The sequence below is a fragment of the Trichomycterus rosablanca genome, chromosome 15, assembly GCF_030014385.1.
Source record: "Trichomycterus rosablanca isolate fTriRos1 chromosome 15, fTriRos1.hap1, whole genome shotgun sequence".
In the NCBI taxonomy this organism is placed as follows: Eukaryota; Metazoa; Chordata; class Actinopteri; order Siluriformes; family Trichomycteridae; genus Trichomycterus; species Trichomycterus rosablanca.
In genome coordinates this window covers 31838744-31865609 of record NC_086002.1, presented here as the reverse complement: position 1 = coordinate 31865609, position 26866 = coordinate 31838744, and the positions used below count along the sequence as shown (strand labels likewise).

Genomic DNA, 26866 nt, shown 5'->3' with positions numbered 1-26866 from the left:
GGGCGACAGCACAGCTGAGATTTGAGCCCAAGTCCATCACCTACAGGACTATGTATACAGCCCTAACCCTATATAGACCCTATATAAATAGGGTTCGTACTGGAAGTGTTCGAGTTGGGGGGGGCACGTAGAGCTTAGCGTGTCTCTCCGTACACTGACGATGATCTCGTAGCGCTTTCCCACCCCATGTGACCGTTCCCATGCCAACAGCTTAATCAAATGAAAGAACACACTTGAACACAGACCTGAAGAACTTCTCCATCAGGCGGTGCAGGCTCTGGATCCAGCCGTGCTTGGCCGGGTGGATGGACTGGGCCCGGTAGGAAATCAGGGTCAGCGCCGACGCGTCCTGCACACAGAACAGAAGATCAGAGGGGTTTCGCTCACCCCAAACCCCTTCGATCTTTTCCCGTGGGTTTTACGTACGGGTCGCTTGTCGGCGCATTTCTCCACCAGGCCGAAGAAGCGCTCGGTGGATCCGTGGTAATCGTTCTGCTCGTACAGCTCCTCCACCGTGGTCAGGAGCTCGAACACGATGGCCCTCAGCTCGGGGCTGCCCACGGTCTAAACACACACACACACACACACACACACACACACGTTATTACACAATAATAATAATATAATAATTATCATTATTTATATACGGATTCATATACAGAACAGAAGATGTTACCCCCCATCCCCACTCCCACTGCTGACCTGAATTTGGGTTACTTATTTGAGGTGACTTGGTATTTCAGCTATTGATGATTTTTCCTGGTAATCAATGTATGCTGTTATTCATTAGTCCTCTTCGGTGGAGCCTGCGGGGGGGCAGAATTGTACTGACTCTATATACCGACAATATTTATCAAATATACGGAAAGAAAGAGGACGTGGAGCAACAGATTTTTGATCGTAGTTTCGTTTGTTATACGCCAATTGCGAACACAGTGAGTTTTTATTTTGTTTTTATAAGAAACTTGGATTAACGGATAAGTCAGTGTAAGAAGAAAGTTAAAATAAATTCTGTTTGTGGAAAACTTAAGGAACTCGTGTTGCTGTCGTAAACATTACACGAGTCATAAATGTCTAGTCCTTCTCAATAGCGGTCTGAACGAGAAAAGGTCTTATTATATATACTGTATATTAGAAACATGCATTAAGATACAAATAAGACACGACGTGCAGCACACTAGTGCACTTCAGGTCATCAGAATATCATGAAAAGTTCATGTCATTATTTCACCTCATCAAGAGGTAAGCGCTCATATTTTTAATTCATTACATGAAAACTGACATTTCTAACTATTTAGTTTTACTTTTAATCAGTATAGCTTATAGCTTATACAACCCCTGGCAAAAATTATGGAATCACCACTCTTGGAAGATGTTCTGTCAATTGTTTAATTTTGTAGAAAAAAAATAAATCACAGACATGCCACAAAACTATCATTTTTCAAAATGTCAACCTTCTGGCATTAAGAAACAATAAAAAAAAGAAACAAATATAATAGTTGTGGTCAGTCACAATTGCTTTTTTTAGATCAAGTAGAGGAAAAAAATATGGAATCACTCAAATCTGAGGAAAAAATTATGGAATCACTCTGTAATTTGCAGTTTAAAAACAAAACATCTGCAGCAGATTAGATTTGCTAATTATTCTTCAGTTTAAAAAGAGTGCTCACACCTCGGAGAGCTGTTGCACAAAGCAGATTGTCATGAATCATGGTTCCAACACAAGATATGTCAGTTGAAACAAATGAGAGGATTATAAAACTCCTTCAAGAAGATAAATCATCGTGGAATGTCGCAGAAGATGTTGGTTGTTCCCAGTAAGCTGTGTTTAAAATCTGGACCAAGTACAAACAAAATGGGAAGGTTGTAAAAGGGAAGCATACTGGTAGACCAAGTAAGACATCAAAGCATCAAGATAGAAAACTTAAAGCAATATGTCTTGAAAACAGAAAATGCACAACAAAACAAATGAGAAACAAGTGGCCGGAAAGTGGAGTCAATGTCTGTGACTGAACTGTAAGAAATCACCTAAAAGAAATGGGATTTACATACAGAAAAGCCAAACAAAAGCCACCATTAACACCTAAAAAGAACAGAACAAGGTTAAAGTAGGCTAAAGAAAAGCAATCGTGGACTGTGGGTGACTGGATAAAAGTGATCTTCAGTGATGAATCGCGAATCTGCATTGGGCAAGGTGATGATGCTGGAACTTTTGTTTGGTGTCTGTCCAATGAAATTTATGAAGATAACTGCCTAAAGAAAACATGTTAATTTCCACAGTTGTTGATGATATGGGCCTGCATGTCGGATAAAGGCACAGGGGAGATGGTCTTCAATAAATGCCAAAGTCCACATTGAAATTTTGGACGCTTTTCTTATTCCATCAGTTGAAAGGATGTTTGGTGATGATGACTTCATTTTTCAAGATGATAATGCATCTTGCCATAGGGCAAAGGACATGAAAACTTTCCTTCAAGAAAACATATCATGTCAATGGCATGGCCTGCAAATAGTCCGGATCTCAATCCATTTGAAAATCTCTGGTGGAAATTGAAGAAAATGGTCAATGACAAGGTTCCAACCTGCAAAGCTGATCTGGCAACAGCAATAAGAGACAGTTGAAGGCAGATTGATGAAGAATACTGTTTGTCATTAGTTAACTCCATGCCTCAGAGAGTTTAAACCATTATAAAAGCCAGAGGTGGTGCAACAAAGTAATAATGGTGCAGTGTTTTCTAATGATTCCATAATTTTTTCCTCAGATTTGAGTGATTCCATATTTTTTTCCTCTACTTGATCTAAAAAAAAAGCAATTGTGACTGACCACAACTATTATATTTGTTTCTTTTTTTATTGTTTCTTAATGCCAGAGGGTTGACAGTTTGAGAAATGATAGTTTTGTGGCATGTCTGTGATTTCTTTCTTTTCTACAAAATTAAACAATTGAAAGAACATCTTCCAAGAGTGGTGATTCCATAATTTTTGCCAGGGGTTGTGTATAGTAAAAACCCAGACTCTCACATGATTATATGAAATAAAATAAAAAAAAGAAGCTTAAAACACGTGTAATGAATATACAATTTGACGGTTTACCTTTTTACATTGAATTATGAACAAAAATATTACTTCATGATATCTAATCGCAAGGAACGCGGTAAAAAGACAGTTGGGTAGTTTTTTTTCGACTTGGACCTGTTGAATACTGTTGTGACACCCAATAATCCCACTGCTGACCTGTACTTGTGTTACCATGACGATGGATTTAACCCCATCCCCAAAATACGGTCATAAGACCGTGTATTCAAGTTACGATGTGATCCGTACATATAGTGGTGGGGATTAGACCCCATCCCCAAAATACCCTAGAGGCCCCAAATCTTATGTATGACCTGTACTAATAATGGGGGGATTAGACCCCATTCCTAAAAACCTTTGTGGGACCCTGTATGTGTGTTACGATTGGGGTTTTAACCCCATCCCCAAAACATCTATGTGAGGCTCTATATTTTTATGAATGACCCATATTTATAATGAGGGGATTAGACCCCATCCCCAAAATCCCTGTATTTGAGTTCGGATGTGGGATTCGACCCCATGTACCTGTATCTGCTGCAGCAGCCTCTCTATAATGGCCAGCAGGACGTCCCAGGTCACCACCTGCAGCTCCCGGCCGTACTTCTTGATGAGGCGCGTGACGGACAGGACGATCTCGTACGACACCACCTCGTTGGCGCAGTTCATGGCCTGCGCCAAAAAAAAAAATCAGTGCATCAGCGTCGTTTCTTTACACGCCCTGACCACGCCCATCCGCCCGCCTGCCCACACGTACGCACCTTATAGAAAGAGGGCAGCACCAGAGTGGGCGTGTTCTTCAGAGCGGGGAGTCTGTGCGCCCCCCACAGGGCCATGCCCACGAAAAACACCGCGCCCCTGAGCAGCGCCGCGTCCTCCGTGTACGCCCTAGAGAGGGAGAGAAAGGGTCACGCGGGTCAGACGGTGGAAAGGCTCGGCACGGAGAGTTACGGGACGCGAACCGAACCCTACCTTTCCTCCATGATGCGGCACATGGTGTAGATGGCGCTGTGGCCCAGGTGAGTCCCCAACACCTTCCTCATCAGCTGCGGGTACGAAGAGAACAGCACAGTCGGGGTTAAGAGGGTCACGCTACGCCCCATGTGAATACCCCCCCCCCACCGCTTTGTAACGGTCCCTCAACCCTCCCTCAGAGAAGGCCAACTGGTCTGTAGGGTGCCCGACCAGGTCGCTAGCACCGCCCGTTTCTCACCTTCCAGCAGGACTCGCAGAACTCCTTGACGTTGACGGTCCGGCACAGCGTGACGACGAAGACGGTGAGCGAGTCGGAGGGCAGGCAGTTGTAACACACCACCGCGTCCAGCACCTGCAGCGCCACCTGCGGACACAGTCGGGGAGTGGTTCAAGCCCCGTCTCGGCCACTGCTGGACCCCCGAGCGAGGCCCCTGTTCGCTCATAGAACTACGTAAATATAAGTACCTCGATGTCGCTGGACGCCGTGGTCCGGTTACACAGCAGGCAGATCTTCCTGGAACGCAAAACAAAAATTGCGAGGCGAGTCAAATAATTTGGGACGTGTCCCGAAAGTCAGTGAATGTGACGATCTGATGGAACGTCCCTTGCGGTTCTGGGATCTGATCAGCTTAAAGACCCGAGACGAATCGGGCAGAGGATGGACAGCTGAAAATCCGCCGACGGGTTGCTGGGCGGCCAAAACTCAAAGCAAAAATTATTTAAGTCTAGAAGCAAAAAAAACATTAAAATCTAGAACAAAAATAAATAAATTTGTATCTATAAGCAAATATAACTAAAATCTAGAAGCAAAATTTAAACAAAAATGAATTAAAATCTAAAAGCAAAAAACTATATAAATAAATTTAAATCTAGAAGCAAAAAACCTAAAATCTAAAAGCAAAATGGAAAAAAAAAATAATTAATTAAAATCTAGAAGCGAAAAATAAATTAAAATCTAGAAGCAAAATAATGAATAAAAATCTAAAGGCAAAAAAAAAAAATTAAATATTGAAGTAAAAAATAAATTAAAATCTAGGAGCAAAATAATGAATTAAAATCTAGAAGCAAAATTAAAAAATAATGAATTTAAAGCAATCTAAAGCAATAAATAAATAAATACACTTAAATCTAGAAGCAAAATTAAAATAAAATCTAGAAGCAAAATTGCAAAAATAATAAAAAAAAATTAGAAGAAAAAAAATTAATTAAAATCTACAAGCAAAATAAAAAATGAATTTAAATCTAGATGCAAAATAAATAAATAAATTGGAATCTAGAAACAAAATTTTAATATGAATTAAAATCTAGAAGCAAAAAAAATAATGACTTAAAATCTAGAAGCAAAATAAAATATTGAATTAAAATCTAGATGCAAAAAAAAAAAAATGCATTAAAATCTAGAAGCAAAAATAATGAATTAAATTTTTACAGCAAAAAGCCTATGGCGTCTAGTACGGTGTGTGTGTGCACGTACTGGACCATGAGCGAGACGTTCTGGTCCAGGTAACAGGAGTTGAACTTGACCAGGTTGACCAGCACGTGGAGGAAATCAGCCGTCAAACCCGTCTCCATCCACACCACCACAAACCGAGCTGAGAACACACACACGAACACACACACACACACACACACACACATGAACACACACTCCTAACTAACCATATACTGAGACGTTACCGGACGGTGAAGCCACGCCTCACCGATCTCGTCCTCCAGGTACGTCACGTCCTTCCCGTTCTCCGTCAGGGCCTTGAACACCCCGAGTCTCTCGGCCAGGTCTTCGTTGGACGGCTGGTAGTCCCAGACAATCTTAAAAAAGTAGGCACGCAGGGGTCCGAGTCTCTCGCCCTGCCGACACACGGAGGAGCGTTCACAAGGGAAATAGAAACGCCACTTGGGCGCCCCCTAGCAGGCACGATCGGCAGTGCAGACGAGTCTGCTGGGTGGACCTGGGCAACCAAGGTCCTTACACAGCACTGAACACCCCGCCCCTACCCAGCAGACCGATTGTGCCTGCCTGCTAGAGGGCACCCAGCCGACCGGTAGCAGAGCCGACATATGGACAAGCTGACGGTCAGGCGTCTGATACTTTTGGTTATACAGTGTATAACACACACACGTATCAGTGTGTGTGTGTGTGTGTGTGTGTGTGTGTGTGTGTGTGTTACCTGTCCCTGTATTATGGCTCTGAGCAGGAGTAACACGGCATGTCGAGCTTCAGGTGGCTGTTCCGGCTGTATCAGGTCCTCCACCGCCTTCCATAGCGCCTCCACGGCATGCTAGCACACAAAAACTCCAGATTAGCTAGCGTAACCGAACTTCTATGGTCATTTGAAACCGACGTTAGCGCTGGCGACCGACAGTCTTTTATACAGTGTACAAAACATTCTCGTATTCGTACTGTGATTCTGTGTCCAAATGGGGGGGTAATATAAATGAAAAAAAAACAAGGGTCCTAGAGCAGAGTCTTGTGGGACACCGCCGCGCTTCATCAGCTGCAAAAACAAATCATGAAAACAGAAAATAAACACGACGTCTCACCTCCTCAAACTTTTTGGACTTGGCGAGATCACACACGTGGTTAATGACTCTGATCCTGTTACTCAACCCACACTCGGGAGCCAGCTCCTACACACACAAATCATTATTAAAATTTAGAAACAAAAAAAATCTAGAAGCAAAAATGATTTTTAATCTAGAAGCAAAAATAAATTTTAAACTAAAAGCAAAATAATGAATTAAAATCTAGAAGAAAAAAAGAATTAAAAACTAAAAGCAAAAATAATGAATTAAAATTTAAAAGAAAAAATCTAGAAGCAAAAAGATTTGAATCAAAATCTAGCAGCAAAAAAATCTAGAAGCAACATATATATATACAGTGTATCACAAAAGTGAGTACACCCCTCACATTTCTGCAAATATTTCATTATATCTTTTCATGGATCAACACTATAGACATGAAACTTGGATATAACTTAGAGTAGTCAGTGTACAACTTGTATAGCAGTGTAGATTTACTGTCTTCTGAAAATAACTCAACACACAGCCATTAATGTCTAAATAGCTGCAACATAAGTGAGTACACCCCACAGTGAACATGTCCAAATTGTGCCCAAATGTGTCGTTGTCCCTCCCTGGTGTCATGTGTCAAGGTCCCAGGTGTAAATGGGGAGCAGGGCTGTTAAATTTGGTGTTTTGGGTACAATTCTCTCATACTGGCCACTGGATATTCAACATGGCACCTCATGGCAAAGAACTCTCTGAGGATGTGAGAAATAGAATTGTTGCTCTCCACAAAGATGGCCTGGGCTATAAGAAGATTGCTAACACCCTGAAACTGAGCTACAGCATGGTGGCCAAGGTCATACAGCGGTTTTCCAGGACAGGTTCCACTCGGAACAGGCTTCGCCAGGGTCGACCAAAGAAGTTGAGTCCACGTGTTCGGCGTCGTATCCAGAGGTCGGCTTTAAAAAATAGACACATGAGTGCTGCCAGCATTGCTGCAGAGGTTGAAGACGTGGGAGGTCAGCCTGTCAGTGCTCAGACCATACGCCGCACACTGCATCAACTAGGTCTGCATGGTCGTCATCCCAGAAGGAAGCTGACGCACAAGAAAGCCCGCAAACAGTTTGCTGAAGACAAGCAGTCCAAGAACATGGATTACTGGAATGCCCTGTGGTCTGACGAGACCAAGATAAACTTGTTTGGCTCAGATGGTGTCCAGCATGTGTGGCGGCACCCTGGTGAGAAGTACCAAGACAACTGTATCTTGCCTACAGTCAAGCATGGTGGTGGTAGCATCATGGTCTTGGGCTGCATGAGTGTTGCTGGCACTGGGGAGCTGCAGTTCATTGAGGGAAACATGAATTCCAACATGTACTGTGACATTCTGAAACAGAGCATGATCCCCTCCCTTCGAAAACTGGGCCGCATGGCAGTTTTCCAACAGGATAACGACCCCAAACACAACCTCCAAGATGACAACTGCCTTGCTGAGGAAGCTGAAGGTAAAGATGATGGACTAAACCCAATTGAGCACCTGTGGCACATCCTCAAGTGGAAGGTGGAGGAGTTCAAGGTGTCTAACATCCACCAGCTCCGTGATGTCATCATGGAGGAGTGGAAGAGGATTCCAGTAGCAACCTGTGCAGCTCTGGTGAATTCCATGCCCAGGAGGGTTAAGGCAGTGCTGGATAATAATGGTGGTCACACAAAATATTGACACTTTGGGCACAATTTGGACATGTTCACTGTGGGGTGTACTCACTTATGTTGCAGCTATTTAGACATTAATGGCTGTGTGTTGAGTTATTTTCAGAAGACAGTAAATCTACACTGCTATACAAGCTGTACACTGACTACTCTAAGTTATATCCAAGTTTCATGTCTATAGTGTTGTCCCATGAAAAGATATAATGAAATATTTGCAGAAATGTGAGGGGTGTACTCACTTTTGTGATACACTGTATATATTAGGGCTGTCGAAGTTAACGCGATAATAACGCATTAACGCGATCTCAATTTAACGCGATTAAAAAAAATAGTGCCGTTAACGCAAATTCTATTTGGCCCTGCGAGTCATCCGTAGTTCATGTTGAGGCTTGCCACCGTTTTTCATTTGCGGTTTGTTAACATAATGTAATCGAGCGTCGTAGTGATGCACTCGCTTAATAAAGAAATAAATACACGCTATATTCACAAATTGTCGGGAGCAGAACACTTGGAAGCCCCAAAGGGTCAAAACACACTCACTTCGTGTAGAAACGTCCATCAAACCATTGTCAAGATACAACCACAGTAAAGTCTGTTACAATAACTACGCCTTATCCCACCTAAAGCACCGCTGATCTACAATGTTTGCTGATGGAGAAATTTTAACCTACAATCTGACATTTATACGAAGTCAAGGGTCTCTGCTGGATAGTATTACTGCCTAGTATGTGAGTGAATAAAACTCCCTTACAGTTTTCTCTTGTCCCAGCAGTTTTTAACATCAGTACATTTAGCATAAAATGTGTTCACCATTTTAATTGTAACATTTCACTTAAAAATCCTTCTTTTCTTCTTTTTGTTTTTTAAATGTGATTAATCGCGATTAACTATATGAAATTCTGAGATTAATCGTGATTAAAAATTTTAATCGTTTGACAGCCCTAATATATATATTAAATATTTTTTATACATATATAATTAAAGTCTACAAGAAGAAAAATACAATCTAGAAGCAAAAAAAAAAAAAAGAATTAAAATCTAGAAGCAAAAAAAAAATTGAATCAAAATCTAGAAGTATAAAAAATAATAATTAAAATCTAGAAGCAAAATATTTAAATTAAAATCTAATTAAAATGTAGATGCGCAATTAATAATTAAAATCTAGAAGCAAAAAATTAACGAATTAAAATCTAGAAGCAAAAAAAAATAAGTTAAATCGAGGCATTTAAAAAAAAAAAAATCTAGAAGCAAATAAATTTAACTAGAATCTAGAAGCAAAAATAATAATAATTAGAATCTAGAGGCACAATTAATAACTAAAATCTAGAGGCACAATTAATCATTAAAATCTAGAAGCAAAATTTATTAGAATCTAGAAGCAAAAATAATGAATTAAAATCCAGAAGCAAAAACAATTTAGTTAAAATCTAGAAACAAACAAAAAAAAATTATGAATTAAAATCTAGAAGCGTAAATAATAATAAAAAATTTAGAAGCGCTGGCAGCAGTATTCTAAGTGCCGAGCGTGACGGGCGCCTCTGACCTTCAGAATGTCGTTGGTGATGATGTATTCGGACGGTCGGCTCTCGCTGTGTTTGGCGGGGACGCGCGGCGTGAGTCCGAACACGCCCTTGATCTTGTCCCTCAGAGACTCCTTGCTCGGGTGCTTGTTCATGACGGGACGATGCTGACGGACTCACTGGGGGAGGACGATGAAGGAGAGATTAAGAATAGTTAAAAGACGACTTCAACACTGCGGAGTCTCGAGCCGGACTCTACATGCGCAAGACTGAGCCCCTCTCAAATCTTGAAGCTGAAAAATGTGCTCGAAAGTGAAACTACTCCGGAGGATTGGGACGCATCCCAGAGAAACGAATCAAACGGTAAGTCAATTTCCCAAGCATTTATCTCGAAGGCTTTGTCTTCTGTCCGGTCGAACCCCAGGATCATGATCGCTGCCAGGCAAAGAGGGTGAAAGGGGGTTTCAAAACAAAAGGGGGTAGAATTTGGGGGGGTAATTATGTAATAATTATTAATATTGGAAGTGCTGAAGCTTTGTTATTGTGCAGGACTCCTGCAAAGGTGTCAAATATCAAACCACAACGGTTCAGTGTTGAGTATTGTTAACACTTTTATACATTTGCTCCTCATGTCTGCATGATGCAATATTACATAATAATATAATAATAATAATAATAATCACATTAATGAACATTAACCTCCGCCTTCCATAAACAAACAGCTCACACACACTAAACACACTTACCGCGGGTGTGTGCAGCAGCTGAGTGTTCATGTAAACTTCTCTGTTCCGCCCTGATTTCATCTAATTATTATTATTATTATTATTATTATTAATATTCTATATTTGATACATTTGTCTGTTTCACACCGCAGCTGAACACAAACACTCTCCTCTCAGCCCCTCTGCAGCCGGAAGTCATGTTTCACGCAACCACATGCACGTCCTCTAAAAACAGTCACGTGGCCTCGGCTCGGTGTGGTGGCTCATGGGAAATGTAGTTTTCTTTTTTAGATCGCGAGTCTTAACGGTTTACTGACTCGTGTTATTGGTTCATTTGTGTATTAATGAATTCATTCATTCATGCAATAATCGTTTATTTATTCAATGATTAATTCATTTATTCATTTGTTTAATTATTTGTTCGTTAATTTAATTATTTGTTCATTGGTTGATTCAGTTCTTTTTTCATCATTCATTCACTTGCTTGTTTATTTGTTCGTTCGTAATGAACTCGTTTATTCATTCATTCATTTATTAATTCATTCAGAAATATATTTATTTATTTATTCATTCCTTTGTTTATTCATTTGTTTATTCATTTGTTTATTCATTCATTCATTTCCGGTAATGTGCGGTGATCTGACGGGAATTGTAGTTTTTGTAGTCCGTGTTTTCTATTGGAATCTATTAGTGCGACATCTAAATAGAACTACAACTAACGTAACTCGTGGAGTTACCGTGTTTTTTACATTTTATGTATGTAAACATGCCTGATAATATCATATTTCTAGATACATAATGTATTTGTGTTCCACTTTTACACTGTAATCGCAGTAAACTCTCGTTTGTTCGCGTTGTTTGCTCCTAGGACTTCCGCTAAAAACAAGGTCACGTGGTTACAGTGCGCAGTGATCTGACGGGAATTGTAGTTTCTGTAGTCCGTGTTTTCTATTGAAATCTATTAGGACGTCATCTAAATAGAACTACAGCACATGTAACGAGTCGATATTCACATTGTTTTTAGATTTTATGTATGTAAACATGGCTGCTTATGTATATATGGCTCATATTTCGAGATCGATAGTGTAATTATGTTTTACTTTTATACAGAAATCGCAGTAAACTGATGTTTAGCTCGTTTGTTCGTGTTGTTTGCGCCTCAGTTATGAAGAGAACGAGTTCTTCGTATTTCAGAAGTGCTGCAGGTCTGGGGACTGTCCAGAATTCTGGAGGAATCGGGGGGTTAAGATCCAGGATGGTGGAGAACAACACAATCAAAGAGGAACCTGATGATGGACATACCAGTACAGTACAGGAGTCCCAGTATGGACAGTCTGGTATGCCAGTTTACCAAATACTTTTGAGTGTATGTCAGATATAGAGATCTATATTTGACATCTAGGGCAGGGGTTTGCAATGTTGTGACGTCATAATTTCAAACCACCTATAGCCTGGGTCGGGTCTTTGAGAATGGACACCACAAAAGGAGCGCGACCACAAAAGATTCTGTTTGAGTTGTTGGTGCAGATACAATAATTTACTACATTAAACAAAAGGAAAAAGATAGAAAATTAAAATAAGAAAAAAAATAGAACACTGAAGTAAAGAAAAATAATCATTTAGATCATTAAAGAAAAAGAGTAAAACATTAAAGAACAGAAAAATACATTTAGAAAATTAAAGACAATACAAATAAATACATTAATAACATCAAAGTAAATAAAAATAAATACATTTAGATCATTAAAGAAAAGAAAAAAATAATTTAGAAAATTAAATAAAATAAAAATAAAAACATTTATAACATCAAAGTAAAGAAAAAAAATTAGATAATTAAAGAGAAGACAAAAATAATTTAGAAAATTAAAGAAAAGAAAAATACATTTAGAAAATTAAAGAAAATACAAATAGAAACATTTATAACATCAAAGTAAAGAAAAATAAATAAATTTAGATTATTAAAGAAAAGAAAAAAATAATTTAGAAAATTAAAGAACAGAAAAAAATAATTTAGAAAATTAAAGAAAATAAAAATAAATACATTTAAAACATCAATGTAAAGAAAAAAATGTATTTAGAAAATTAAAGGAAAGGAAAAGAAATAGCCCAACGGAGCAGACCAAGGTGTGGAAGCTCCTACCATCCGTACACCAAATTTACCTCTTGTCATCCTTAAACTGTGTCAGTGGGATCCAAGGAGCATTTGTTTTAACACATAGGGGGTCTAAGAGTTAAAAAACGTTGATTTGGCTTGTTTATTTAATAGGTTTACCGTTTGATTCAGTTCTCCTGTTGGCAAATGCACACGATGGTGACTTATTTACACTTAAATAAGCACTTCTACCCTTTATTTACATCATTTAAGAAGACAAACAGTAAAACTGTCCCTTTAGTCCCCAAGAGCAATCTAGTATTAGTGGCAAAAATATTTGGACGTCCTTTTTTTCTACTCCTTGATGTATTTGACAATTGTCTAATTGCCTGTGAACCTATTAGGCACACTTTATATCTAATAGGGAACAATTTGGGACACAGCCTGCTTCAATATATAATTCATCCAGTCATTCAGTGGGATCAGCACTGAGTAGGTTTTGATGTACCAGTACCAGCGCTCTTTTTACCAATCTGGCATCCAACGTTGCCACCGATAATATTCTTTAATATTCGAAAACCTACAGAAGCTTCTGGGCGCGGAAAGCGGCGCCACCTCAAGGTGGAGTACGAAGCCGAGGGCGCTGCGGCGAAGGACGAGCGCTGGGAGCCGCCCGATTGGAGGAGTCAGCTGACCCTCGTCAGGGAGATGCGGAGCGGCCGGGACGCTCCGGTGGACCAGATGGGGGCGGAGAAATGCCACGACCCGGACGCTCCACCCGAGGTAAGGGCGCAAGAGTCATGTGAAGTCATGTGACCTCTTTTGAGTAGGGGCACAGCACAGTTCCTCTATGTTCTGCTTCCTCAGGTGAGGCGCTACCAGGTGCTGGTGTCGCTGATGCTGTCCAGTCAGACGAAGGACCAGGTGACGGCGGCGGCCGTGCGGAGGCTGCGTGGGCGGGGCCTAAGCGTGGCGTCCGTTCTGGAGATGGACGAGGACACGCTGGGCCGGCTGATCTACCCCGTGGGGTTCTGGAGGGTAACGACACACACCTGCGCACTTTTATATACGTAACGACAAGTCAGCTCATAGAGCCGAAAGTATGTGGACGCCCCTTTTAACCAGGGTGTATGTGATGCGCTTCCAGCTTGGGGAACGAACGTTCCAGTTCCAGCATGACTGTTCCCCGCTGTTCCCATAACGATGTGGCTCGATGAGTTCGGGCTGGAGCTCGGACCTCAAACCCAAGTCGGGCGTCCACATACTTTCGGCCATGGAGTGTACTTGTAAAGCTATTGCGCCAACCCACTACCCAGTCTTGTGGCTGGCTTTTCCTTTAATTTGTCCATTTTTCTGGTTTTCGTTTTGGTCGATGCCCCGCCCCCGGCCCCGCCCCCCGCACAGAGGAAAGCGAGGTACATAAAGCAGGCGACCGAGATGATCCAGCGCGAGTTCGGAGGGGACGTCCCCGACACGGTGGAGGGTCTGGTTCGTCTCCCCGGCGTGGGACCCAAGATGGCACATCTGGCCATGACCATCGCCTGGAGTCGGGTGTCCGGGATCGGTGAGCGGAGGCGCAAATCTGGCAGTAATGAACGTAACGAAACAAAGAAATCTCACTTATTTATGTGTGTGTGTGTGTTTAGGTGTGGACACTCACGTCCATCGTATCTCCAACAGGCTGGGCTGGACCCGCCAGGCCACCAAAAACCCGGAGGAGACCAGACGAGCTCTGGAGCGGTGGCTACCGAGGTGAGTTTAGACTCCTCTGTATGAGGGGATTTAGGCACTTTATCTCGCTCTTCATAGCAGAGCATCAATCTTCACACGTGTGCACATGGAGCAGAGATTCATTCATTTAATATTCAGAACTTTAAAGAAAAGAAAAATAATACATTTAGAAAATTAAAGAAAAGAAAATTGAACATTAAATAAAATAAAAAATAAATTTAGAACATTAAAGAAAAGAAAAATAAATAAATTTGGGACATTAAATAAAAGAAAATAATAAATTATAAAACAATAAAGAAAAGAAAATTAATAATAAATCATTAAAGAAAAGATCATTAAGAAAACTAATAATATAAAACATTAAAGGAAAAAAATACATTTTGAACATTAAAGAAAAAAAATATAAATAAATTTAGCTCAGTAAAGAAAAGAAAAAAAATTAGAACATTAAAGAAAAAAAATAGAACATTAAAGAAAAAAATTTGAAGATAAAAGAAAAGAAAAAACTATTTACTACATTAAAGAAATGAAAAGAAATTAATTTAGAACATTAAAGAAAAGAAAAATAAATTATAAAAAATTAAAGAAGAGAAAATAATTTTTAGATCATTAAAGAAAAGAAAAAATACATTTAGAACATTAAACAATAGAAATTAAAACGTTTAAGAAAAGAAAAAACTTAAACATTAAAGAGAAGAAAATGTAGAACATTAAATAAAAAATCAATGTAGAACATTTATTTATATAAAGAAAAAATAAAATACATTTAAAACATTAAAGAAAATAAAAAATATTAAAGAAAATAAAAAATACATTTAAAACAATAAAGAAAAAAATAAATAATGTCCAATCAATTCGAAATGCACCGGGTGTACACCAATGAAGTTCTAGACTTGTCTCTAGAACAGGACGCACCTGAGCACCCAAACTGCCCAAACCCGCCCTTACATACTTTAAATTTCTCTTCATATTTTATAACGAATCCACTTCCTGTTTCCTCTCTGTGTCCCGTAGAGACCTGTGGGCCGAGATCAACTGGCTGCTCGTGGGTTTCGGGCAGCAGGTGTGTTTACCCGTCGGCCCCCTGTGCTCCTTGTGTCTAAACCGCCGCTCCTGCCCCTCTGCTCACGGACCGGCACCCGACGGAAGACCCGAACCCCGTACGGCTAAACGGGAGGTGAAGGAGGAACCGGCCGCCGTCCCGGTCGCTACATCTCGGTCCAGGAGAAGAACGGACACGAGCAAAACCCAAAAAAAGCTCCGCCCCACCTAACAGCTCTGGAATGAACCGGAACATCAGCATCAGCACCCAACCATACATGTCATATGTTGACTGAATGGGCACAAATTCCCACAGACATACAAAAGATCACATCAAGGTCGCTCTAATATTGTTCGTTTTTGAACTGGGCCGTCCGACAAGCTCACGTTCAGGCGTCCACATACTTTTGGTAATTTAGTTTATGTGCATTTGTTTATTTACTGAACTTTTTTAACAGTTTGTTTATTTTTCTACAAATAAACAATAAAGTAAAATTGTTCTTCTCTATATTCATCATCACACCTCATTACGAGCGTCCATAAAATAAAGAATCATGACTGAGGGGAAGAGGAAAAGTTCCGGGAGCTTTAAGATCTAATCATGATAAGAGATCTCTCACCGTTCCTCTCTCTCATTCCTCTCACTCTCTCTCTCTCTCTCTCTCTCTCTCTCTCAATAAGCTTTGTTGATATTCACTGTATTCAGTTACAACTTCACCAAATCATCATCAACAATGAACACTTGAGTGTTGGGTGCTGTAGCAGTAAAGTACACGAGCCCGGTGGTTCCGCCTAAATAAGGAGCTGCCAAAAGAAAAAAAAACATTAAATAAAATTAACATTAAATGAAAGAATAAAGAACATTTAGAATATTTAAGAAAACAAAAATTTTGAACATTAAAGAAAATAAAATAAAATAAATTTAAAACATTAAAAAAGAGAACATTTAGAGCGTTAAAGAAATAATAAATAAATGTAGAACATTAAGGAAAATAAAAACAATTTAGAACAGTCAAGAAAAGAAAAAAAACATTTAAAACATTAAAGGAAAGAAAAAAAATTCAGAACATTAAATAAAAGAACATTTAGAACATTTAAGAAAAGAAAACAATACATTTAGAATATTAAACAAAAAAAATACTTTTAAAACATCAAAGAAAAAACACATTTAGACTATAAAAAATTTAGACCACCAAAGAAAAGAAAAAAAAAAAGAAACGTAGAACACTGAAGAAAAAAAATACATTTAGAATATTAAAGAAAACAAAAAATTTAGAACATAAAGGAAAGAATAAAATAACAGTTACAACATTAAAGAAAAGAAAAAAAATTTATTAAAGAGAAGAAAAAAAAAATTCATTTAGAACATTAAATAAAAAATAATAAATTTAAAACATTAAAGAAAAGTAAAAAGAACATTTACAACATTGAAGTATAAAAAGGAAAGTTAAAACATTAAAGAAAAGAAGTAAATAACATCTAGAACATTAAAAACGTTTTTTCTAAAAAAAAAGGAGTCAGAACATTAAACAAAAAGGTAAAATTTAGAACATTAAAGTATAAAAAAGGAAGGTTAAGACATTAAAAAAAGAAAAAAGAAAACATTTAGAACATTAAAAAAATTAGCAAACTGCAGTTTTCATATCTCGTGTGTGTGTGTGTGTGTGTGTGTGCATGAGTGTGTGTGTGTGTGTGTGTGTGCATGAATGTGTGTGTGTGTGTGTGTGTGTGTATGTGTGTGTGTGTGTATGAGTGTGTGTGTGTGTGTGTGAGAGAGAGAGAGAGTCACTAAGTTTGAAGTTTCCTTTCCTTCTTTTTTCCTCCTCTGGACTCTTTAGTCTCCCGCGGCGCCTCAAACGCTCCGACTTTCTGTCTTTGCTCGTTTTGGACTCTGTTTTGTTGGTTTTATTTTTCGGTTATTTGGACCTTTGTTTTTATTATTTTTAAGCTTTATTTATTCCTGAGGTTGTTGGTTGTTTATTAACGAACAGGAGGTGATTATTTAACCTGGAGAAGTCGGGGGAAGGTGAAACGGCTGATCCGTGCGCACCAGCCCGGTGTTGTTGTTTTTTTGTTAGTTTTTTTGTTTTTTTTAGTCCCGTATGCGGATTTAAATCGGTATTTAAGTCGGTGTGAGCCGATTACTGACCGACGAACCGATAAAGAGAGAAACTTTAAGGAAGAACAGAGCTGGAACAGAGAGCGCTGGATGTTTCTACAGGATTAAAACAAAAGAAGCCGCTTTTTTAATAATAATTTTTTTTATTATTATTTATTTGGACGCGATTTGAAGCACATCGGATTTAAATCAGCTTCCACTTGTTCGTCTTAAACGTGGAAGGATCTAAAACGCGGACAGTGATTCAGTGATTTTTAGATTTTATTTTATTTTTTTAACAAAGCGCAAAATGCAAAAACAAAAAAGTCGCAAATAATAACAGATCTGTGCTGAAAATGTGATTATTTTAAGTGGACGTCATGAGAAACTGTTTGCAATAATATATATTAAAAAATATACAAAAAAACGAGTTAAATACACATATTTTAGTCGTATTTTTATTTATTTAAGGTCTAATTTTAATAAAAGTAAAAATAATAATAAAAAAGACGCGCCTTGCGTTTTGACGCACTTTAGCCAAGACGCGCGTTTGTTTATTATAATGCGGCGGTTCTAAACCTGCGTGCTGTTGGATGCTGATGCTGATGATGGATGATCAGGTGCATCTGGAGATGATGGAGAGGAACCTGCGACCCCGCTTGTGCTATCTGACCAAAGGGGACCGGGGTTACGGGTTCCACCTGCACGGAGAGCGCAGGCACGGCGCGCAGGTCATCCGGAAGATCGAGGCGGGTTCTCCGGCGGAGCTGGCCGGTCTGCGCTCCGGGGACCGGGTGGTGGAGGTGAACGGAGAGAACGTGGAGAAGGATTCACACCAACAGGTGAGTCGTTGATTCATTCATTCATTGATTCATTCATTCGTTCATTCGGCCATGCAGCCACTGTTGGACCCTTGAGCAAAGCCCTCTTGCTCCAGGGGTGCTGTACTAAGCCAATTTTGCGCTCTGACCCCAGGATGGGTATATCTGACAAATACAGGCGTTCATTAATTCATTCATTCGTTCATTCGAGCAAAGCCCTAACCCTCTTTACTCCAGGGGCACCGTACTCGGCTGACCCTGCGCTCCAACCCCAGGATGTGTATATCTGACGAATAAAGGCATTAATTAATTCATTTATTCATTCATTCATTTGGCCATGCAACCAAGCAAAGCAAAGCCTTAACCCTCTTTGCTCCAGAGGTGCCGTACTTGGCCGGCCCTGCGCTCCAACCCCAGGATGTGTATATTTGACGAATAAAGGCATTCATTCATTCATTCATTCATTCATTCATTCATTCATTCGGCCATGCAACCGCTGTTGGACCCTTGAGCAAGACCCTTAACCCTCTTTGCTCCAGGGGCGCCACATGACGGCCGACGCTGCGCTCCGACCCCAGTATGTGTATGTCTGATGAATAAAGGCGTTCATTCATTCATTCGTTCATTCGTTCATTCGGCCATGCAGCCACTGTTGGACCCTTGAGCAAGACCCTTAACCCTCTTTGCTCCAGGGGCGCCACATGACGGCCGACACTGCGCTCCGACCCAAGTATGTGTATGTCTGATGAATAAAGGCGTTCATTCATTCAGTCATTCATTCATTAATTCATTCATTAGGCCATGCAGCCACTGTTGGACACTTGAGCAAAGCCCTCTTGCTCCAGGGGCACGGTACTAGGCCAATTTTGCGCTCTGACTGCAGGATGGGTATATCTGACAAATGCAGGCATTCATTCATTCATTCATTCGTTCATTCGTTCATTCGTTCATTCGGCCATGCAACCGCTGTTGGACCCTTGAGCAAAACCCTTAACCCTCTTTGCTCCAGGGGCGCCACATGACGGCCGACCCTGCGCTCCGACCTCAGTATGTGTATATCTGATTCATTCATTCATTCATCCTGGCATGTGACCTGCACTAAGAGTGCACTGCTGTGCCTCCCTACAACACACACACTTACTGCAGCGATGCAAATGTTATGCAAACGTTGTGATGGCGGTGTGATTTAGACCGTCACATCACATCCCTGTTTATCCTCGCTGGCACTCGGAGTCCCGTTTGGGCGGCAGTTTGGAATCCGGTCGGTCCTGGAGCTTCGGGGGTCGCTCTAATAATTGTGGTTGCCGGACGTCCCGTCGTCCGCCGTGGGAATTCGTGCCCGTTCAGTCAAACGAGCGTTTATTTGTATTCCTTGGCGCTAACCCTGGGCTTGCTCATGCTGGAACAGGACACAGAGCCGTTCTCTGTGCGCGATACGGATCTCTAACGATGCACGTAGCATCCACGCTCATTAGCGATGCACCGGAACTCTGTCGCCTCGGGGACGAAAAACCCGTCTGACAGCCTGTCTCGCCCCGCAGCTCGCTGTTTGCAAATGGGGCAGCGGTTATGACTAAACACACACCGGCGTGTCGATGCTAGATTAGCTTCCTTAAAGAGACGCCAGACGGAAAAGTTCCTCGACCCTCTGGGACTCGCCTGGAATTACTCCCCTCGTACCGATACCTGTATTTTGGCGGGAAGGGTGGACCGACGCGTGGGATCGAGGAGGTCTTGCTAATCTAGACTAGCTGTTTAGCGCATGAGGCTAATGCTAGTAATAAACAAACGGTACGTTATCTGTACATCAGGGGCAGGTTGCGCCTTCCTGCTCCCTAAAGGTCAGCACCTCTCCTAGGTGAGGACGTCGATCATGACCGGTGGGGCGCAGTCACGTTGGCACCGTGCTAATAAAGAAACGTACACAGGGCTACGCCATGACTCTCCTGGTACACAATCGGGGTCTCCCATTGAGGAGGGGTAACTGGCTATCTTTTATCCTCTTTTGACTGAACAGGCACAAATTCCCATACACAGACACACCCCAACGACTCATGTCTGATGTTGTTCCCCGTCAGGTGGTCCAGAAGATAACGGAGGTGGACAGCAGGACCAGACTCCTGGTGGTGGACCAGGAGACGGACGACTTCCTGCGCCGGAACTCCCTGCCCTGCACCGAGGACCTGGCGGTGGAGATGAGCTGCTTCCTCTTACCTCGCGGGTCCTCGTCCAGGACCGCGTCCGCGTCTGTCTCCCCGAGCTCGCGCTCCTCCGCCGGTCGCTCGTTGTGCGATTCGGTCGCTCTGTCGCTGCGCAGCTCGCCCCTCCGGTCACAGTACGGATCCCAGACGTCCTCGCTGCGGTCCATCCCTCTGGAGTCGTGTGACTCCGACACTACGTCGCTGCGCAAGTCGGCCCATCCGTCACCGCAGGAGTCCATCTCCTGGTCGTCATGTGACTCCAACCCTCCATTGAGACCCCTGAAGTATTGTCCTGAGTCGTGTGACTCCAACCTGCCGTCGCCACGCAAGTCCGCCCCTCGATCGCCCCAGGAGTCCATCACTCTGGCGTCCTGCGACTCCAACCCTCGGTCACCCCAGGAGTACTGTCCTTCATCATGTGACTCCAACCTTCCATCGCCACGCAATTCCGCCCCTCCATCACCCCAGGAGTTTATCACTCTGGCCTCCAGCGACTCCAACCCTCGGTCACCCCAGGAGTTCATCCCTCCATCGCGACCCCAGAAGTCTTTTCCTTCATCATCAGGTGACTCCAACCCTTCGTCGCCATGTAAGTCCGCCCCTTACTCACCCCAGGAGTCCATCCCTCTGGCGTCCTGTGACTCCAACCCTCGGTCATCCCAGAAGTCCATCGCTCCATCACGAACCCAGGAGTACTGTCCTTCATCATGTGACTCCAACCTTACGTCGCCACGCAAGTCCGCCCCTTACTCGCCCCAGGAGTCCATCCCTCCATCGCCACCCCAGAAGTCGTTTCCTTCATCATCAGGTGACTCCAACCCTTGGTCACCATGCAAGCCTGCCTGTCCCTCACCCCAGGAGTCCATCCCACGGTCGTCATGTGATCCCAACCCTCCATCACCGTGCAAGTCCACCCGTCCCTCATCCCAGGAGTCCGTCCCTCCATCGCCACCCCAGAACCCTTTTCCTTTATCATCAGGTGACTCCAACCCTTGGTCACCAGGTAAGTCCACCAGTCCCTCATCTCAGGAGTCCGTCCCTTCTTCGCCACCCCAGATCATTTCTTCATTTCCTTCATCACCAGGTGACTCCAACCCTCCGTCACCCCAGGAGTCCGTCCCTCCATCGCGTCCCCAGAAGTACTGTCCTTCGCCATGTGACTCCAACCCTCCGTCGCCCCGTGAGTCCACCCCTTCGCCGCCGTACGACATCATCACTTTCCCCTCGGGCGGGAGCAAATCTTACGGAACCCCAACGAGGCCCAGAGCGACCATCGTCACCAACGGCAACCAGGTAGGAACATCATCACACACACATTTTATTTCTGAGCCGCTCTGCCCCCTATAGACCCTCCGGCCCACACCAGGACCGCCTGAGGTCTGATCTACCTGCTCCTAACCTCCACACAGAAAGGACACCACGGCAGGGGAATCGAACCCAGGACCATCTAATTCTTTCAATGATTTCTACGCTCTGTCTCCGTGTTCATGTTTATCGAGTCTGTGAAGTGAAATGTATCACCGGAAATCCAGGAAATGGGACCCCGAGGGGGGTCACATCCCAGAAGTCTAAATTTAGCCGGTACGCTGGAGAGGACGTGATCTGCGCCATGTCTGACGCCACCGAACGAGCCTTCCTTCAGCGTTGACGTTCCGGTTCGTCCCAGAGCTATGGGGGGGGTCAGGGCTCTGTCCCAATACTTTTGTCCATATTGTGTGTGTGTGTGTGTGTGTGTGTGGTGTTTCATTTCATAGCTTTTTTCCCACAAGTGTCAGAAAGAGGTTCATTGTGTTTGTGTGTGTGTGTGTGTGTGTGTGTGTGTGTGTGTAACAGTAAAACAATATCCCCCCTGTATTGTTTCTTAACAGGAAATGACATCAAGTCTCACAAAGCGTTCTGCTCAGGGCGTGTCGCACCAACGGGAGAAATTTAATAACACACACACACACACACACACACACACACACACATACACATATACACACACACACACACATTGTGGCTTAATGTGTGTGTGTGTGTGTATGTGTGAAGTCATGGGCCAATAAACAGACAGGAGCAGAGACCACACCCACTTCATTTAGCCTGACAGGTACATAAGCCACGCCTTTTTACTGAGACTGACAGGTATAGAAGCCATGCCTTTTTACTGGGACTGACAGGTACATAAACTACCCCTTTATACTGGGACTGACAGGTACACTGACCACACCCACTTTACTTAGACTGACAGGTACAGAGGCCACACCTTTTTACTGGGACTGGCAGGTACATAAACCACACCTTTGTACTGGGACTGACAGGTACATGGACCACAGCCACTTTACTTAGTCTGGCAGGTACATAAACCACACCTTTTTACTGGGACTGACAGGTATACTGAACACACCTTTTTACTGGGACTGACAGGTACATGGACCACAGGCACTTTACTTAGTCTGGCAGGTACATAAACCACACCTTTTTACTGGGACTGACAGGTAAAGAAGCCATGCCTTTTTCTTGTGACTGGCAGGTACACTGACCACACCTTTGTACTGGGACTGACAGGTATAGAAGCCATGCCTTTTTCTTGTGACTGGCAGGTACACTGACCACACCTTTTTACAGAAACTGACAGGTAAACAGGCCACGCCTTTTACTGGGACTGACAGGTATAGAGCCACACCCTCTTCACTTAGTCTGGCAGGTACATGGATTATAAAAAGCCCTTTTGTTTTCTTTCCTCTCCATATTTTAGGAGATGCCGGGTTCCGAAGACGCCGCCTGGACGCGTGACCTGCGTCCGCGGCTCTGCCAGGTGGTCCCGGACGAACAGGGCTTCGGTTTTAACCTGCACTGCGATAAACGCCACGAGGGTCAGTACATCCGCTCGGTGGATCCCGATTCGCCAGCGCAGAGGGCCGGATTACTGGCCGGGGACAGACTCATCCAGGTAATCGGCTCTTAATTAGGCTGGATTAGAGATGAGCTCGTTAGAGAGGGGCAGATTCGGACGGGATTAGGTCTAGGTGTGACCGGTCAGTGTGTGTGTGTGTGTGTGTGTGCGTGTGTGTTTGTTTCGCAGGTGAATGACCGGAGGATCAAGGGTATGAGGCACTCCGAGGTCGTGGCCTTAATCCGAGGATGCGGACAGGAAACGAAGCTGCTGGTGGTGGATCCAGAAACCGACGCGCTGTTTCAAAAGCTCGAGATTACGCCCACCACGGCTCACCTGAAAGGTGCTGCACCCTCTTAGACCACTGTTGGGCCCCTGAGTGAGGCCCCTGAACCTTTAACCGCTTGCACTGTATTAGCTGAACCGCTTCTTTTCACCTGCCAGGGGCGGGGTGTCACGTACAGAGAGCCACGCACTGCCGTCTGTGATCGTCCGTCCCCTGCATGGGCATCACCGCCACCATGGCTCACCTGAAAGGTGCTGCACCGTATCACACCACTGTTGGGCCCCTGAGTAAGGCCCCTAAACCACTTCTTTTCACCTGTCAGGGGCGGGGTATCACGTACAGAGAGCCACGCACTGCCATCTGTGATCGTCCGTCCCCTGCATGGGCATCACCCCCTCCACGGTTCACCTGAAAGGTGCTGCATTGTCTCACACCGTTGTTGGGCCCTTGAGAGAGGCCCTTGAACCGCTTCTTTTTACCTGCCAGCGGCGGGGTATTACATACAGAGAGTCACGCACTGCTGTCTGTGATCGTCCGTCCCCCCTCCTCAGCAATGAGGAACCCTCTTTCGACCGTCGTCCCACCCCCTACAGACGCAGCCAATTGTGTGTATGGTAGCAGAGCTGCGATTACTTTTTAACCTCACAGTCTACCAAACTCTATATGACCAAAAGTATTAGGACACCTGAACGAACGGTGTTAAAATAAGACAAGATCTAAGATCTGTGTCCATTGTGTCCCTTCAATTGACGTTCCGATTCATCCCGAAAGTTAGAACGGGCGTCCCAATACTAAAGCGGGTGTCCTTTGTTTATACCCTAACAGAGGACTGTGTGGACGGACCAATCATAGACAGCCCAGCTTCAAACCTCACGCCAACGGATCCACCAGTATCAAACGGCAGCCCGAAGCACTGGAACTACGGGAGTTCCTCATCGCGCTCTACGCTTTCGGAGACCAGCGTGGACCTGGGCAGCCCCGACACCACAGCCGACCCCAAGGTACGCTGACGTATCTCTTCACTTAAATCAGGACCTGCAGCTTCTTGACACGCCCTTCTCTGTTCTCTGGACAGATCCAGGACCTGAAGCAGGTGAAGGAACAGGACCCGCTGTGGGACGACGGCCTGCACCTGAGCCACACGGCGGCCGAGGCCAGGCAGAAGGTGCGATCCAAAAAGGCCAGGAAGGCGGCGCCCCCGATGACCTGGAGGAAGAAGCACGAGGTCTTCAGCAACTTCTGAGATTGCACAGAAGCTAAAGAGTCATCGCTTAAAGTAACATCTTTGGGAGGTCTGCGATTATAAGACAGGTTGAAGGAATTGAAGGTCAGACAGAATGTGGGAAAGAAGGGTACGTAGGAGTAAACGAGTCTAGTAAACGGAGGTGACAACTAACGAGGGTCTAGTGAAGGTGATGGAATGCAAACCTGGAAGTGAAATAACAAGCGTTGACAGTTTGACTTTTCTTCCCAAACCTTGGCAAGAGACCACTGTTCCCTTACATGTACTTTTCATATAAACACCAGCTACAATAATAGTCAACAAAAGTCAACAACAATAAAATAAGAACCAACAAATCACTAAAATACACTATATTACCAAAAGTATTCACTCCAATGTTCCAATGGGTTCCAGCGTGGTACCGTGATGCCACCTGTGCAACAAATCCAGTCGACTGTCAGAGGTGTTATAACAAACTGGAAGCGACTGGGAACGACGGCAACTCGTCGGCCACGTAAAATGACAGGGTGGGGTCAGCGGATGAGCAGAGTCGATCGCTACAGACCTCCAAACTTCATGTGGCCTTCAGATGCAGCCACCGGACTCCAGACTGGACGCTTCTCCGAGTCTGGATATGGCGGTTGCCAGGAGAACGGTACTCGTCTGACTGTATTGTGCCGAGTATAAAGTGTAAAGTTTGGTGGAGGGGGGATTATGGTGTGGGGGTGTTCTTCAGGAGTTGGGCTCGGCCCCTTAGTTCCAGTGAAAGGAACTCTTAATGCTTCAGCGTACCAAGAGATTTTTGGGGACAGTTTGGGGATGGCCCCTTCCTGCTCCAACATGATCCATAAAGACTTGGATGAGCGAGTCTGGTGTGGAAGAACTTGACTGACCTCGACCCGATAGAATTAGAGCGGAGACTGCGAGCCAGGGTTCTCGTCCAACATTCTGGAGTAACAGAATGGTCCTAAACCTTGTGGAAAGCCTTCCCAGAAGAGTGTGGGGGGGGGGCCCACCACATCATATTAAACCCTATGGATTAAGAACGGGGCGTCACTCAAGTTCATATGCGAATACTTTTGGCAGTATAGTGTATGTCCCTTGCGAGTGTATGTAAACTTCTGACTGCTATCCTGCATACTAGCATTACCACCATTAGTCCTCATATTTGTGCAATTTCTATCCAACACGGAATTATATTTCCATTGTTGAATTATTAATTATTTATTTATTTATTGTCGCATTTCCCTGCAGTTTTCCCAATAAAACGCATCTGCTTTTGGAATTGGACGTCAAACAAGCTCACGCTCAGGTGTCCCAATATTTCTGTCTATATAGTGTGTATATATATATATATATATATATATATATATATATATATATATATATATATATATATATAACCTATATATTAAAGAAGGAGCTGTTATTACATGTGTATTAATCATAGCGGCACGTGAAGTGTGAAAGAGGCGTCACACTTCTGACACCACGTCATTTTAAAAGCACCAACTAACTGTGAAGCACTGAAATCTACTAACGTAATATTGTATATTAAACAGTATAAAAATACATAACACAGTAACACGATACTACAATACTGCAGAAACATTATCACACTATACTACTACACTGTAATTTACTAATTACGATAATGAAGTATAATGAAAATGTGTAATATAAATGTATTAATGAATAAAAACACTTTCCTTGATCACACAAGTCCTGTGCCTTCCTTTTAAACAAGCTATAGGATGAGTTAAATACAGTAGTGTTAAAAAAAATAGCAGTGATTTTAAAAAAGTGAATAAAGCACAAAATTATTATAATAACTTTTATTTCCATAAATGCAAATGCACTGAAAATACTACACCTTCAATTCTAAATCAAAACATTAACTAAATGTAGCCAGTTTGTGTTAATCCTTTACAGAAAGTTAAGAAAAATGAATATTAGGCTGTTCAAAATAACAGCAGTGCAGCATTTTTCTTT

The 26866-nt window shown here is 42.9% G+C and overlaps 3 protein-coding genes across 7 annotated transcripts in view; 2 read left to right on the top strand and 1 right to left on the bottom strand.

Moving 5' to 3' along the window:
- The window catches only part of tsc2 (TSC complex subunit 2), a 48603-nt gene extending 30541 nt beyond the window's left edge, over window positions 1-18062 (bottom strand). For 3 of the 4 annotated variants that reach the window (XM_063009771.1, XM_063009774.1, XM_063009775.1), the window contains exons 1-13: window positions 10526-10680; window positions 9803-9958; window positions 6589-6675; window positions 6216-6326; window positions 5748-5895; window positions 5522-5639; window positions 4513-4561; window positions 4286-4411; window positions 4045-4118; window positions 3834-3960; window positions 3601-3744; window positions 427-564; window positions 246-349 (exon numbers count right to left, since the gene is read on the bottom strand). In XM_063009771.1, the coding sequence (XP_062865841.1) occupies window positions 246-349; window positions 427-564; window positions 3601-3744; window positions 3834-3960; window positions 4045-4118; window positions 4286-4411; window positions 4513-4561; window positions 5522-5639; window positions 5748-5895; window positions 6216-6326; window positions 6589-6675; window positions 9803-9934 (1358 nt within the window). In that variant the 5' untranslated portion in view covers window positions 9935-9958; window positions 10526-10680. Of the gene's footprint in view, window positions 1-245; window positions 350-426; window positions 565-3600; window positions 3745-3833; window positions 3961-4044; window positions 4119-4285; window positions 4412-4512; window positions 4562-5521; window positions 5640-5747; window positions 5896-6215; window positions 6327-6588; window positions 6676-9802; window positions 9959-10525; window positions 10681-18045 lie in introns of those variants that run through there. The other variant, XM_063009773.1, reaches the window with a different exon arrangement.
- Window positions 11439-15863, top strand: nthl1 (nth-like DNA glycosylase 1). Of its 2 annotated transcripts, XM_063009796.1 has the most exons (7): window positions 11439-11498; window positions 11699-11841; window positions 13183-13379; window positions 13464-13634; window positions 14001-14160; window positions 14243-14348; window positions 15342-15863. In XM_063009796.1, exons 2-7 carry the CDS (start codon window positions 11760-11762, stop codon window positions 15598-15600), a joined length of 975 nt encoding a protein of 324 aa, XP_062865866.1. In that variant the 5' UTR covers window positions 11439-11498; window positions 11699-11759; the 3' UTR covers window positions 15601-15863. The 2 variants fall into 2 exon arrangements, with proteins under 2 accessions (XP_062865866.1, XP_062865865.1); XM_063009795.1 differs by lacking the exon at window positions 11439-11498 and having other exon boundaries at window positions 11549-11841.
- Window positions 17975-26571, top strand: LOC134328632 (nascent polypeptide-associated complex subunit alpha, muscle-specific form). The gene is given in 8 exon segments (XM_063009776.1): window positions 17975-18308; window positions 20366-20509; window positions 20511-20708; window positions 20711-21781; window positions 23229-23423; window positions 23556-23709; window positions 24478-24653; window positions 24728-26571. Coding segments are annotated over 8 exon segments (2340 nt in total). The 5' UTR covers window positions 17975-18074; the 3' UTR covers window positions 24896-26571.
- Window positions 26572-26866: the final 295 nt, after the last annotated feature.